Source organism: Perkinsus marinus, assembly GCF_000006405.1.
Source record: "Perkinsus marinus ATCC 50983 genomic scaffold scf_1104296934286, whole genome shotgun sequence".
Classification (NCBI taxonomy): domain Eukaryota; phylum Perkinsozoa; order Perkinsida; family Perkinsidae; genus Perkinsus; species Perkinsus marinus.
The window spans coordinates 36,766-49,324 of NW_003214866.1; the positions used below are offsets into that span (position 1 = coordinate 36,766).

Genomic DNA, 12,559 nt, shown 5'->3' on the forward strand with positions numbered 1-12,559 from the left:
TGAGAACACTCCGGCTTGCATACCGCGACGACAAGGTCCACGGCGAGAGATTGCTTTACGTAGTCAATGTAGATGCTGTAGAAAAGCTAGTACCAGCCATTGAGGTGACATAAACTCAACGCACGGAATCATGGAACGTTGGGCATACAATCAACCCTCAGGAGAATAAGATCCGCATGAATGCCACATCGCCAGACATGGCATCACACGATACGAGGGATAATGATTCCACGACAACTACTCCAAGGAATCAAGCAAGTGATGGATCTGATGATGAGTGGCAATGGGTATCTGCACGGCCACAGACATCTACTGGGGATACTGATTATTCTACGATGACCCCAACTTTGACATGTGAGGAACCATCGCCAGGTAGATAGGGGAATTGTATATTCGAAGGATTTCAATGGGGTAATTGGTGCCTAGTCGGGGCTCGTTCGCGATTTGCTTCGGATCTGCAACGTGCCCCCCGTCGATTGTTTCTCACGAAGGCCAGCACCATCACATCTACTCGGCTCTCTCGTTTGGGATGGCTTCTCCAATTTTCAGCCTCCACCCCCAGTAATGGTAAGAAGGTGATGCTGTCTGTCATCGAAACACCTGAAGACCCCTTACATGTGCCCAATCATGAAACCAGTATAGTTGGAACTGGGCATCTGGTGCCGCCTGATCCTGAGTCCATGACACTATCCAAGCCGGATACTGACGGGGAAGGGACAACATTAACCTCACCTAGGGATAAGGCTACTTCGACTCATCTTAAGAAGCACAGGGTAAGCTGGGGAATAGAAGGAATTACTTGAATCCCCTTGGTGAATCTCTCCTACACCAGAGTCGTCGCATCTGCGCCACGCTCAGACCGTTAAGACATCGAAGTCGTCACTTGTCTCTAGCAACGTCTTCGGTGCCGCCACGTCAGCTGTCACCTGTGGAGTTACTAAGGGAGTGGATTCTTACAGGAAGTAATTACTCGCTTTTTACTAATGAGACTCGGTATTTGTAGCTGATTCTAGGCAACAGTTGGAACGTCAGATGGCTCTGCGTGCATTCCTAATGAGTGTGCCTGAACCACCTATGTCCGAAGAGGCATCGGGTTTGGTAATAGCATATGTCGGCAAGCTCTCAATAGATTGGGTGAAGGTTGCGAAAGAGGTAGTAACGGTGATCAGAGCTGACGCTAGACTATAGCTAATTGCCGCTTCAGGCGGGCGTCGGTGCTGCGAGAGGTACGCTTATGGGCGGCACGGTGGGAGCGGCTGTCATGGGTGGCATGATTGGTTTCTCTAGAGCGGGTGAGGATAACTTTGCTGCATGGCGAGCCTTGCTGACAAGCTCATTCACTCATACTCTCCTCAAGGTGCCATGTTCGACGCAGCCAACAATGTGGGCGCGGCTACAGTCATGAGAGGGATGGGAACGGGGCTGGTACTACTGCAGGGCAGTTGACGTCTCAGCGTGCCGAATTCTTAAACATCGGAGTATCAATCGTGTCGTTGCAGGGTGTAATGGTGTCGGCTGCAATCACTGCATGTGAAGTTGGCTATCACGTCCGGAAGTGCAAGCAGGGGAAACTTCATGTTCGCACCACTCGACGGAAGGTCACAGCAGCGGTGAGTGGTGAGCTGGTGCATCACCAGAGCTCATGCTCTGTCGCATCCTATCGAACGCCGAGTTTGAGGGAGTCCTTCCAGTCCATGCGAGGTGCCGCCAACGCAGGGCTTTGTGCCCTCACAATCGTCCCAGGAGCTGGTTTGATCGTTGCGATCATTGGTGGTGTAGCATTTAATATTTGCGATGCAACGTTCGGATGGTCCGACAAGGCAGGTAAAAGCTATGTCCTTCGAGTCTGGGAGGGGCAGTAGTCAGAAACGACACCTCGGGGCCCGAACACTGGGTCCGTGATTCGCGGCTCCCGGGCTGCTGGGAGTCCTGGGCTGGGACTCTTGTTGTCTCTCTCTCAGCCAATAAGTTGGTCCCTCGGTCGGAGGACGAAGAAGTTTTTGAAGGCAAGGTTGTTCACGAGAAAATGATTGAGGCTGTGAGCTTCAATTCCTGAGAGGCAGTACACCAATCTCTTGGTAGGCTCGTGAAACACTCGGGCTTAGTCCCGAAGAGTCCCTCGATGAAGATGACCTTAAACGACGGCTACGACGTTGGATGCTTAGTCTACATCCTGATAAGAATGCGCAACAGGTTAGATCGACTTATGTTTGTCATGTCACCCATGCCGTGCCGACTACCGTTCAGGCTGAGACCTTTGCGTGCAGGTTCATCCCCACTTGCACACGATAGTTACTGCCTGTACTATCCTCATCAACGAAGCAAGAGATATCGAAGCGCAGAGGAACGTTCGGAAAGTGGAGAATCCGCTTGAGTCAACTGAAGACAACGGTAATGCGATCGCGACTGTGTTATTATCCGGAATCCTCACGCATACCGATTGCATCACAGATGTAAATCCTTATCAGCTGTTATGTCTGATGGATGAGCCGGATACACACTCAGAAAGAACGTCTGATGGTCTGTGCCGAGATTAATCTGGTGTACCCGAGAAACCTTAAGAGGAGTCTCTGAGCTCAGTACGCTCAGTCCCTTTGAGCATGGGTCAGAGAGCGTTTCTTATTAGCTGTATTCTACTACTCCCAACTCTCATCCTTCAAATGCGAAGCGTCATCCACATGGTGTCACATTCATGCAGTCTCGTCATATGTGGTCCGCTTCTATGTATATCCAATATCCTCGCAGGCGTAGCGCGGAGTTACTTGAGAACTTGATCGGTTTGAGGATGAGAGCCACCCCTTAAGCCTGCTCTCTGTATGTCGCAGATCATTTTCTCAATGCATCAACGTATTTTTTTCTCTGATGTCATGTCCATCTGGCTCGGATCGGGGAACGTTTATATTCTTGAGCCTTCGTTCTACAGTCTATGCGCCAGCTCGTGTACTTCTTTTTCGAGCAGCATTTTTATAGTCACAACTGTAAAATCTCTCTGGGCTGGGCTTCTGTAAGCTTTGTTGTGTTCATAAGTGACTATGATGATGCACGGTCTGGAGGACGTACCGTTCTCTTTTAGTTAGCGACAGTTCATGTTGAATCGTTCAGTGCGTGGAGTCGGGAAGACTGTCGGAGGCCTATTACGGCCTTTCAATGTCCCGGGTTGGAAGAAAGCCCACACGCCTATCTACTGTATAATGACGCTGCGACAAGTCGACAAGTGTGTGAACGGTAACAAAGAACCATGTTTCGCAGCTGAGGATCTCAATGAGCTGATGCAAGCCTTGATCACTAGCGGCACCCCCCAGAATCCCCTCAATGCATCATTGGCGGCGCAAGCTATGTTCCTTTTGCTGAAGCTTGGGGTGCCGCCAAACCACGCGGTTATTGGTAAGCTCATTCCTCTCGCCTCGGAAGCAGTCGAGAGTCAGGATATATGTAGTCTTGTATGGAGCATTGCATCTTGTGCAGCCTGCTACGATAATAACGCGGATGAAGGACTGCCTCATGCGTTGTTGGTCTTGTACCATGCTGCAACGGCCAAGGCTTTGTCGAATGCGGGGGGTCTGTCATCAAAAGACGTGGGGATGCTGCTCTGGGCAATAGGGAGACTCGAATTTTCTCCAGAGAACCTAATGTTACTTACTCAAGTGCTCTCTGAAGATCGTATCGATTGGGATTGTCTGGCTCCACGAGACATGGCTATGGGTTTGTCCGGATTGGCCAAGGCTGGCTTGTCTCTTCCATCGCATGTTGTGGATTCTTGTTGTAGACGGAAGGATTTGAAACTGAGAGAAGCAGTGCACATACTATGGGCTGTAGTAAAGTCTGCTGGTGAGTGGAGACCTCAACTCGACGCGCTGGTACCGATTGTCCGTCGCGAATGGAATGAACCGAATTCACGGGATGCTATCATGGCAATATGGGCGCTCGTCCACAGTGGGAACCCGTCCACTATCGCTTGGGCCGTATCACCGGAAAGACTCTCCGGTATATCAATGCATATGATCAATGATCAGGATCGTGCAGCGTATGCGTTTGCCCTCGGACAAGCAGCGTCGACGATGTCGGTACTGAAGGTAACGACACAGCTCCGAAACCTGGCGGAGCTTATAGACATCAACTCGTCGCCGAGAGAGATGTCTTTCTTCCTCTGGGCTTGTGCATGTTCTTCGCGTTTTCCTGCCAATGTGATGAGTCTCCTATATCAGTGGGTGGCTGAATGGTATAGCGAGCTAGTGAGGGATGTGAGTAACACAGTTCGCATGTTATGGGCGATCGCTGTGTTCGACGCTCGTGGAGCTTCTCGAGTGGTACCAGTCCTCTATGCAATCCTTCGACAACATCAGGTCGAGGAATTCTCGTCAAAAGAGGCTGCAATAACACTATGGTCTCTATTCGCTATTTGTGGATGTACGGACATTGTATTCGCGCGCCAACTTGCAACACGGATAAATCCTTACGAACGAGCACACCGAGCTCAACTTTATCAGGCGAGCCTAACTTTACGGGAGGCCATTACGACAGATCCCGGGGCCAGAGTTGTTTCGAGTAGTGCTCTGCATACCAAGGTATGTCTCGTACTTGGAAGCGAATGGTGTCATGAATATGCAGTGGTTCCGGGCGTTGTCGTTGATATCGCCAAGCCAGACGAGAAAATAGCTGTAGAGGTCAACGGAAGCCACCACTATATTGAGTTCGTTGATGGCTCTGAGCGTCCTTTCCCAGATGGCGCAACGAGTTGGAAGATCCGTTATTTGGTGACCCATGGATGGGTGGTCTCTACATTGGTAGAAGATGATATCCGTCTGGTATCACACCTGCCATTCGTCGAACAAAAGCGAGCGCTTCTCGATATGATTGCGAAGAATACTGCTAGTGACCTTGTTGGAAGCATGCGTTTCTGATTGATGCTAAGATTTCATGTTGTGTTTGAAAATGGTATCTTCTCGCAAATATTCATCTCACACGTGCCAATAGCTCTTCCGGTGTGCAGAGAGAAACAGATCGTGTCCGTTGTACAGGAGGGTACGTACGATACTTCCATGACGAGATATTCATCCGATAGCGTGTTTCCACCGTATCCTCTATTTCTAACTTTATGACCGCCAATAGTGTTGTACGGATGTTATCAGTCGTATGGTTACACTTAGTCCTGCTGAAGCTTGTAACGGTGTGCTCAATAGATTTGACGCGACGGCGGGACACTTTCTTTACTTTCATTCGACTCAATGGTCGGCGCAACTGGCTAATGATACACGGTGAAGGATTTTCATTGGTGGCATTGCTTGATGAAGTGATATTTTTGATGTTGAATGGGTCCCTCGAGGTGAGGTGATGCACAGCAGCTAAGAGACAAGGTGAATACCAATGGTATTATACCATCTTGACTGGATTTTCATTAGTATGTATGAGTGAAAGTGGACTTTTTCTGCTCATGATGTTCAGCACGTCACTCGTATCACTCCACTTTATGTTATCAGTTCGTTGTGTATCTCGATAACACTACGTTCAAAACACTACGCGCGCTTCCATGATGAAAAAGTTAGCTACCACAAACTACAGCAAAAAACTCACACGAAATCCACGGACACTGGAACCACTAACCGGTGCGGAGGAGCACGTGAACCTACGTAGAAAAAACAATTTTCCCATTTTGAGAGCGCCACATTAACATTTTGTGAAAACCCAGTCCCTCCCTCGGTTGCCAGCGCAACTTATATAAAACTCACCCCAGAATCTGTTTCTACAGGCCCACTCAGCTCGCCAATCTTCAGACTGAACGCGACATCCTCGAAGGGCCGCTGCATTTCACCCCTGAAGTAAGCAAGTCATAATTGGCAGCAATTCGGAGTTGTCGGCGTGGACTACCTATCGAAAAATCCGAGATCCCCACCGTTCTTGTACGAACCGCAGTCGCTCCTTGCCTTAGCCATCTCAGAGAAAATACTTCTATCTGCCTTGAGCTTCTCAATCATATCTGAATACCGATGGAACAATTCAGTCAAGAAACTACACCGTCATGTATCCAGACCGACCTTTAATTTCCTTCAATGCTTCGTCGTGGGAAATACTAATCTCATGACATGTACGCCTCGAAACAGGATTCCTCGAACCGGTATGCTTACATAAAATATGAGAGACACGCACCTTGTCAGTCATTCGAGATTATTTAAAACAAGGCTGATCCACTCGAAGGAGAAGGCGACATAGTTTCAGCCAACAATACCTCTTATGGGCGAGCGTCTTACCGACAACGCGAACGAGATAACCATCAGACTGAACCGTTCTTCGTGCTCTGAATCATCGTGCGCAGCTCGGAACTTCCAATCCAAGTTGGAAGGACTTTGCAACTCAAGTGGATACATCAGAGGAAACATTACACACTTGGAAACAGTTGAAGATACGCTGGTAGCATGCAATCATTCTTCCTTCCATCTATTCCTCCGAATCCAATCCGTCCACTCCTGCAACGAGCCCCCATGCGCCGAGTTGGAGTAAAACAGAGTGGCTTCCGCCAATCCTCGCTCATCAAAGCGTCGACCCGCAACAGTTTCTGAATGCTCACTAATTGCCCGTTCGCGTGCCTAACAACAGACACTTCATTGCTTATCGAAGCGTTCCGCGGCATGCTGGCGTTAGTGCGCGCCATCAACTGGACGGATCACAACCGGAGAAGTTAATAGAGAGATCGACCGCATTCACAAGCTGTTCAGAATCACAGCCCCTCATCACAGACCATCATGCTGCAGAGAACTAGATACAAATGAGGATGAATAGAATATCACCTTCTTGCTATGCTTAGCAAGAATCTCATAAACATGACCGTACTGATAGCTTGTCCTTCGAATAATCGTAAGATCACAGTCACGGCACAGCTTGAGTATATCTCTATCTTGATAACACCCTGAGAGCCCAAGAGGGATGATATAACATTGCGATGAGTGTATTCGGCATTAGTACCGTGAGTCCAAGGATGTTCCGGGTCAGGATACGCTCCTGTAAGGTAACCCAGCCAACGCATAATCCGCCAGCAAGAAAGACCATGCTCCAGTAAGAGCACTCGATTCCGGGAAACCTAACTCGCGAACCATCTAACTGATATTGAAGGATATCGTTAATACTCGCGCCATTTCTAGTAATGCACGCTTGGGGTCTTCCGCCGAACATAGTGCGAAGCTGCTCACGACTGTATCAAAAGTGTTATCAGGGAACGGGAGCTTGTGGAAGTCACCATGTATCTATCAACCAGAGTACTCGGTGGCCCTTGATCATGTCCCGAATAATCTTGACGGGATACTCCACCACGAACTACCAGTGATACATGCTTCGGTTTAACATCGAGGACATTGTTCTCCATATCTACTACACCAGAGGTCGCTGCATCAAGATGCTCCACAGCTTTCTCGAGAGCCTCGTCGACCTACAGGTACGATGTAGTTTCATACTCACCAAACCCATACATTCTCACCAGATCGATACCCGTGAGGCTCTTCAGTCGAGGGTTAATAATGTACTGCCTCAAGTTGTGCCGACCAGTCCCTATCCCACACTCTAGAACATGACCTCTAGCGAAGCGCAATATTTTCCCTAATGATGAATCGAAGATTGGAGTTCTCGACAGCTGGTTGAACGACCTACTCCGCACATCTTCGATGTCGGCTCTGGTCTCAGTGGTGCCCATTTCACCACGATCGATACCTTGATGCTGAACCCATCTGAGTCAACAAACTCGGGAGGCTGAAGCTACACAGCTGCACTACCGAAACGCAGCCAGGCGATGCTCCTCAGGTGGGACGCCGAACTTGGGAGCAAGGAAAGCAACTTTTGTTTTGCTATCTGTGCAAGACAAGCACTGCAGCGGAGTAGCAATATCGATCGCCGCTTGGGCACTTCAACGGTTGTGTACTACCTTGGTACTTATGATAAGCATAATATATGCCTCCCCACGCACCAGCACTCCAAAAGACTCCGAGGATAGCAGTCCTACCACGGTTGCTGTTGACCTTTAGCTTCCGGAGAAGCCATTGCATCACAATTTAGAAACTATCAGAGGTTTGGCAAAGCTGGCAGAGGCTAGCAATATGATAACCTCATATCAGCAGCCTGAATCAGGTCAAGTGATCGGCTAAATAATGTACAACACAACAAGACACCGAACTGTAGAAACCAACTGGAGAGAGCGTGGTGTTCCAAGAATCTCGTAATCCTTGTTCTCTAGTCGATAATACTACCACGAGTCTGGCCTCACTTGGCGAGTGAACTAGGATTCGCAAACCTGGGAGAGATCTTCAAGACGCTCTTGATAACAGATACTACTTGAAAGCTCCGTCGAAGTCTTTGATTTCATTCCGCGACACCTCAGTTCCATTCGCAAACCATTTCTCTCGGAATTGAACCTAGCAAGAATGAAATTCAGTGAACGACCGAGCAGGGAACGATGTAATGGAGGCCAAGATGACACCATAGGATTACTCCGGTGCTCTTCATAGCCTGACTTCTGAATGGTTCTTTGAGGCATTTACGTAGCAGTACTGCCATCTCATTCGTATATCTCGCAAGTGAGATAGTGAAGCCGAGATTACACCATCATCGTTGCTTACTGGTTATAAGACACCTTAGCAGCTTGACGCCACATAGCTAAATGTTCCGACACCAAAAGCTGATTGTCTGTCTCTCATCACTCACTCCAGCGATACTAACACACAACAGGATATTAATTGGTAGAAAAGTACAAAAAATCATTGAAGCAACATGCATTTCAATGGCCTGGAGGCAAGGTAGCGGAAAGATTATTAGCATCGATTATTCCTAGTTGGAATTTTTCACTAGTATGGCGGTCGTATTATGCACGATGCTAAGGAAAAGCTACAGCGAAATTGGTCTGTGTCATATAATGGAACTGTGACATACTTGAGTTCTCACACTGGAACTTGCTTGTAACACTGTTATTCTTGCCAGATCAAGTCTTGTCAAACTTGCACGGGAAGAGATATGGTCTAGAGAGGTTACAGCTATGACTCACACCTGCAACGGTGATATAAAAGACGCCATCCTCGAAAATCTACCAGCACTGAACTACCAGACCCAGGTGTGAATCGTCGCCGCATGTAGTGTGAGTCATGGGTCTTCCTATGGAAAGCACTCAAAGCACTACACAACTGGACATGGTTACTGGACATCGGGAGGAATTGAACTACGATTGGCACATTGGGTGAATACCGAGTGTCTCAATGATGAAGTGACATTGAGTTGAGGCTACAGCCAGTTTCTAGTTCCATGGTAGCAGTTACAACCGCACAACCGTACCGTAATCTGTACGGGGACAGCGGCCCGTACCATGACCCCGAGTTCCGCTCATCTGGACCAGATAGCAGAGCGCCAGATTTCAGCGCTCGCCCGGTTATTTCCATTCAGATATCGCTCGCCGCTGCGCATTCTTTGGCTTCCACGCGTGGTCGAAATGAGAATATGCGTCGTCCAGCTATTACTTACAACTTTCCCTACAATGTTTGCCAAATTCACACTGACTGCATTGCTTCTAATATTGTCTCATGCTACGGAGACTGCAAAAAGGGTAAGATGGTGTCGCTAGACCATGTTCAGGGTACACTTGACAAACAAAAGTTAGGCTTCCTTCGATCCGGTTGCTGATCCTGAAATGAACGCCATTCTGGCCAAGATTGAACATGGAATACGCGATCTTTCCAATACTGAAAGTGTCCCGGCGATTTCACAGGAATCCCTCGATATTCCAGCTTCCCTATTAGAGGAGAAGGATGGCAATGGTGAGTTGTTGACAAATGCATCTTGTGGAAATTCTTCTGCATTTAATCCTTCCGCTAAATATCCACTTGTATTTAGGCGTCGGCCTGGAACAAACTCTTCAAGGACTCGATACGGTTGCAAACAACCAGCAGAAGGTATGCAAAGTATCTGACTGAGTGATATATTGTCGGTCCCGCTGCAGTTGCTCCAGGATACGACCTCTCAGCTCACTGACATTCAGCACCGCCTCGACTCCTTGCTCACCGTCCATACGTGAACACCTACCATGAATGTGGAATTGGAGGTTAATGTTGTGACGAATATCGAGTTTTACCGTCCTTTTAATCGGCAGTCGAGCGCGAAGCGCATGGGAAGTTTGTATTGCGACCGAAGGACCGAACAAGTAACATCTGTCCAATTAGGAGTCCGATTAGAATTCGAATTGGAGTCTTAGAATTTTGTTGAAAATCCAAGCCTATCGACAGGACGAAGATTGGCATCGAGACCTTACGAATCAGGTTTCGGATTGGAAGGGAAATGGGCGATAATCGAAAGTGACTCAGTTTCGGCCAGCAACTGCTTATTACCGACTGGTCGTTCCGTATTGTCAACAACTAAAAGTGTAACTAGTTTCTCTAGAAGCGCTGCCCCATACTTTTAATCATCAACTGGGAACACAGAGACAGGGACAATCAGAGAAAAGACATTGTACAATCAGCTCTATCCATCAGAACGTAACTGTCACCAAAAGACGTGGATCAATGATATAACCTTAACGACTGATGGGATCTCGGAAGACACGAGAAATACTTTTCGATAGCATATCACCTAAGATGCCACGATAATGATATTTAGGAACTGAATACCGTTGCCAGGCTGCTACATTAGAGTCGACTCGTAAGGACCTTAGAGATCGTCGAGACAGATCTTCACCGCAGCAGGTGCACCAGAACTTGTACGAAGCTTCTTATCCTTCTGGTGGTGGTGACCGTGTCCCAACTGGCTCCGTTTAGTTGATTGATCACTTCGTGCACTCTCCAGGAGAGACACTGACGATGCTATATTGAACTGAGGCTGAGCGAGCGGTTGCCCCGTCATGGAGTTTGACTGTTGAATCGAGGTCTGGATTGGGCTAGAAGCAGGGAGGTTACCAGCTACGTGTTGACGTATTTCTTCCATGGAATGAGCGTAAGAGCAATGCTCCCCATAGCCACATTTACCCTCCATAAAGTGCTTGCATAATTCAGTTCTATACCTCCTTGGAGCGGGAGCTTGAATAGAAACTTGCTGGCCCATCATGCCCATCCCCGCTGCAACCGGTGGTCCCATTGGACCATTGCTGCCTGGTAGCGTATTAACTCCATTATGGCCAAGTCCAAGCCGCTGTTGCAGTTCTCGGATACGACGATCAGTTTCGTCCTCTGAACTACTGCTATTACTGTCGCTACTGTAATCGCTCCGTGATGAAGCGTCTGATGAAGAGGACCGAGACCTACTATGATGGTGACGTTTCTTTTCAAACCGCCGCTTCTCGGCCAGTCTTATATCATTTGCACTGACAGCACCTTTAGGCAGATCTCCGCCCGCACCAGCAAGCACCCCAGATACACCGCCTCCATAATATGCCATCTCATCAGCACCATGGGCATAGTTGCAGTAGGCACCCTTCTGACATAGCCCTTGCTGAAACGCCTGACACATCCGCGTCTTATAGTAGGGATTATTGGGCGGAGCACTTCCCATGGGCATGGATGAGGCACCTCCATCCATTATACTCCCACTACCTCCTGTAGCGCTAAGTGTGACACTATCACCCACCCGTGCAGTTGGCATAACAGTGCCTGTGTGAAGACCACCCATCAAGCCTCCACTAAGCCTACCTCCGGCCGCTACATCGGGGCGGAGTTCCTGGGGACCATGGGCGTAGCTACAAGCCTGCCCACGAGGACAAGACCCAGATTGAAAGAGCGGACACAATCGAGTCTTGTAGAAGGCACCATGTCCGGGAGGAACTGGAGCAGTCGGAGGTATGAAACCAGGGAAGGGCCGGGGCGACGACCCGCCGCTCATGGATAGACGACCCTCCGAGCGGGAAATACTAGCAAGACTCAACGATTTACTCCTACGCCGAGAATGAGATGGAGAGCGTGAGCGGTGGTGGTGGTGGTGACGTCGGTGCTTCTTGTGTCGATCCTTCCTTCTTAGAGCAACAGCGGGTCCCTGTGAAGGTGTGAGCTCAATCTCGCTCTCATCGTTCATAGAATCGATCACGGGATCTGGATCACCAGGCTTCTTATACAACAGCTCCTTCGCCCAGTCCTTGCGCACGGCATACACCAGGCTCTGCTCCACGAACTTCTGGAGTGTTTCAAGCTTTTGCTTCCGGGGATTCGCAGCAGATCCTAACCCCTCGTTGGTTGAAAACCGATCCCACAGAGCTTGCCACTGTGGATCGTTAGCATCCATCCCAAGTTTGATGAGTCGATGCAGGAACCCGAAGGATTTCCAATCGATGGTCCGTCGAACCAGATGCTCAGAACTGCCTCCCCCAACTGCATTTGATGATGACGATGAGGGAGCCCCGGCTGGCAACACAGAGCTGGAGGGCCCGGGAAGTACTATAGAATCATGGTCTTGAACCATGAACCTCATATACAATCTACCTGTTGGCGTTGAAGGCCGAAGCTGGAAGGCCGAAGAAGGGTTCGTCAGTTGTCCAAGTCCCGAAGGTTCCTTTCACACATACTCGGAGGCCACGAAGGTGGTAGCAGATACTTCAGTCTCACCGTACTAAAAA

General features: G+C 48.9%; 5 protein-coding genes across 6 annotated transcripts; 2 read left to right on the top strand and 3 right to left on the bottom strand.

The window, feature by feature from the left end:
* Window positions 1-49: 49 nt before the first annotated feature.
* Window positions 50-3,003, top strand: Pmar_PMAR011349 (hypothetical protein). Of its 2 annotated transcripts, XM_002784993.1 has the most exons (14): window positions 50-104; window positions 162-372; window positions 550-773; window positions 859-962; window positions 1,014-1,152; window positions 1,205-1,292; window positions 1,358-1,425; window positions 1,500-1,610; window positions 1,692-1,824; window positions 1,962-2,038; window positions 2,083-2,193; window positions 2,268-2,391; window positions 2,452-2,579; window positions 2,627-2,975. In XM_002784993.1, exons 2-13 carry the CDS (start codon window positions 177-179, stop codon window positions 2,535-2,537), a joined length of 1,461 nt encoding a protein of 486 aa, XP_002785039.1. In that variant the 5' UTR covers window positions 50-104; window positions 162-176; the 3' UTR covers window positions 2,538-2,579; window positions 2,627-2,975. The 2 variants fall into 2 exon arrangements, with proteins under 2 accessions (XP_002785039.1, XP_002785040.1); XM_002784994.1 differs by having other exon boundaries at window positions 2,452-3,003.
* Window positions 3,004-5,711: 2,708 nt separating this feature from the next.
* Window positions 5,712-6,156, bottom strand: Pmar_PMAR011350 (peptidyl-prolyl cis-trans isomerase ESS1, putative; the record flags this gene model as incomplete). Its single annotated transcript, XM_002784995.1, has 3 exons — window positions 5,712-5,811; window positions 5,866-5,974; window positions 6,033-6,156. 3 exons carry the CDS (start codon window positions 6,154-6,156, stop codon window positions 5,712-5,714), a joined length of 333 nt encoding a protein of 110 aa, XP_002785041.1.
* Window positions 6,157-6,645: 489 nt separating this feature from the next.
* On the bottom strand, window positions 6,646-8,027 carry Pmar_PMAR011351 (conserved hypothetical protein; the record flags this gene model as incomplete). The annotated part of the gene is made up of 9 exons (XM_002784996.1): window positions 6,646-6,702; window positions 6,783-6,901; window positions 6,958-7,072; window positions 7,119-7,235; window positions 7,310-7,417; window positions 7,466-7,584; window positions 7,636-7,712; window positions 7,758-7,833; window positions 7,907-8,027. 9 exons carry the CDS (start codon window positions 8,025-8,027, stop codon window positions 6,646-6,648), a joined length of 909 nt encoding a protein of 302 aa, XP_002785042.1.
* A 1,475-nt stretch (window positions 8,028-9,502) lies between these two features.
* Window positions 9,503-10,039, top strand: Pmar_PMAR011352 (hypothetical protein; the record flags this gene model as incomplete). The annotated part of the gene is made up of 4 exons (XM_002784997.1): window positions 9,503-9,571; window positions 9,626-9,782; window positions 9,859-9,917; window positions 9,965-10,039. The coding sequence occupies 4 exons, from the start codon at window positions 9,503-9,505 to the stop codon at window positions 10,037-10,039; spliced, it is 360 nt and encodes a 119-aa protein (XP_002785043.1).
* A 629-nt stretch (window positions 10,040-10,668) lies between these two features.
* Pmar_PMAR011353 (hypothetical protein) lies at window positions 10,669-11,697 on the bottom strand (the record flags this gene model as incomplete). Its single annotated transcript, XM_002784998.1, has 3 exons — window positions 10,669-11,234; window positions 11,259-11,549; window positions 11,643-11,697. Coding segments are annotated over 3 exons (912 nt in total), but the record flags the coding sequence as incomplete, so codon positions are not given.
* Between the last annotated feature and the right edge of the window lie 862 nt (window positions 11,698-12,559).

Bases quoted from the DNA above. Each gene is read 5' to 3' on its own strand.
- Pmar_PMAR011349 (XM_002784994.1), top strand. From the start codon at position 177: ATGAATGCCACATCGCCAGACATGGCATCACACGATACGAGGGATAAT. The intron at 373-549 runs GTAGATAGGGGA...TCCAATTTTCAG, and splicing joins ATGTGAGGAACCATCGCCAG to CCTCCACCCCCAGTAATGGT. The intron at 774-858 runs GTAAGCTGGGGA...CGCCACGCTCAG, and splicing joins CTCATCTTAAGAAGCACAGG to ACCGTTAAGACATCGAAGTC.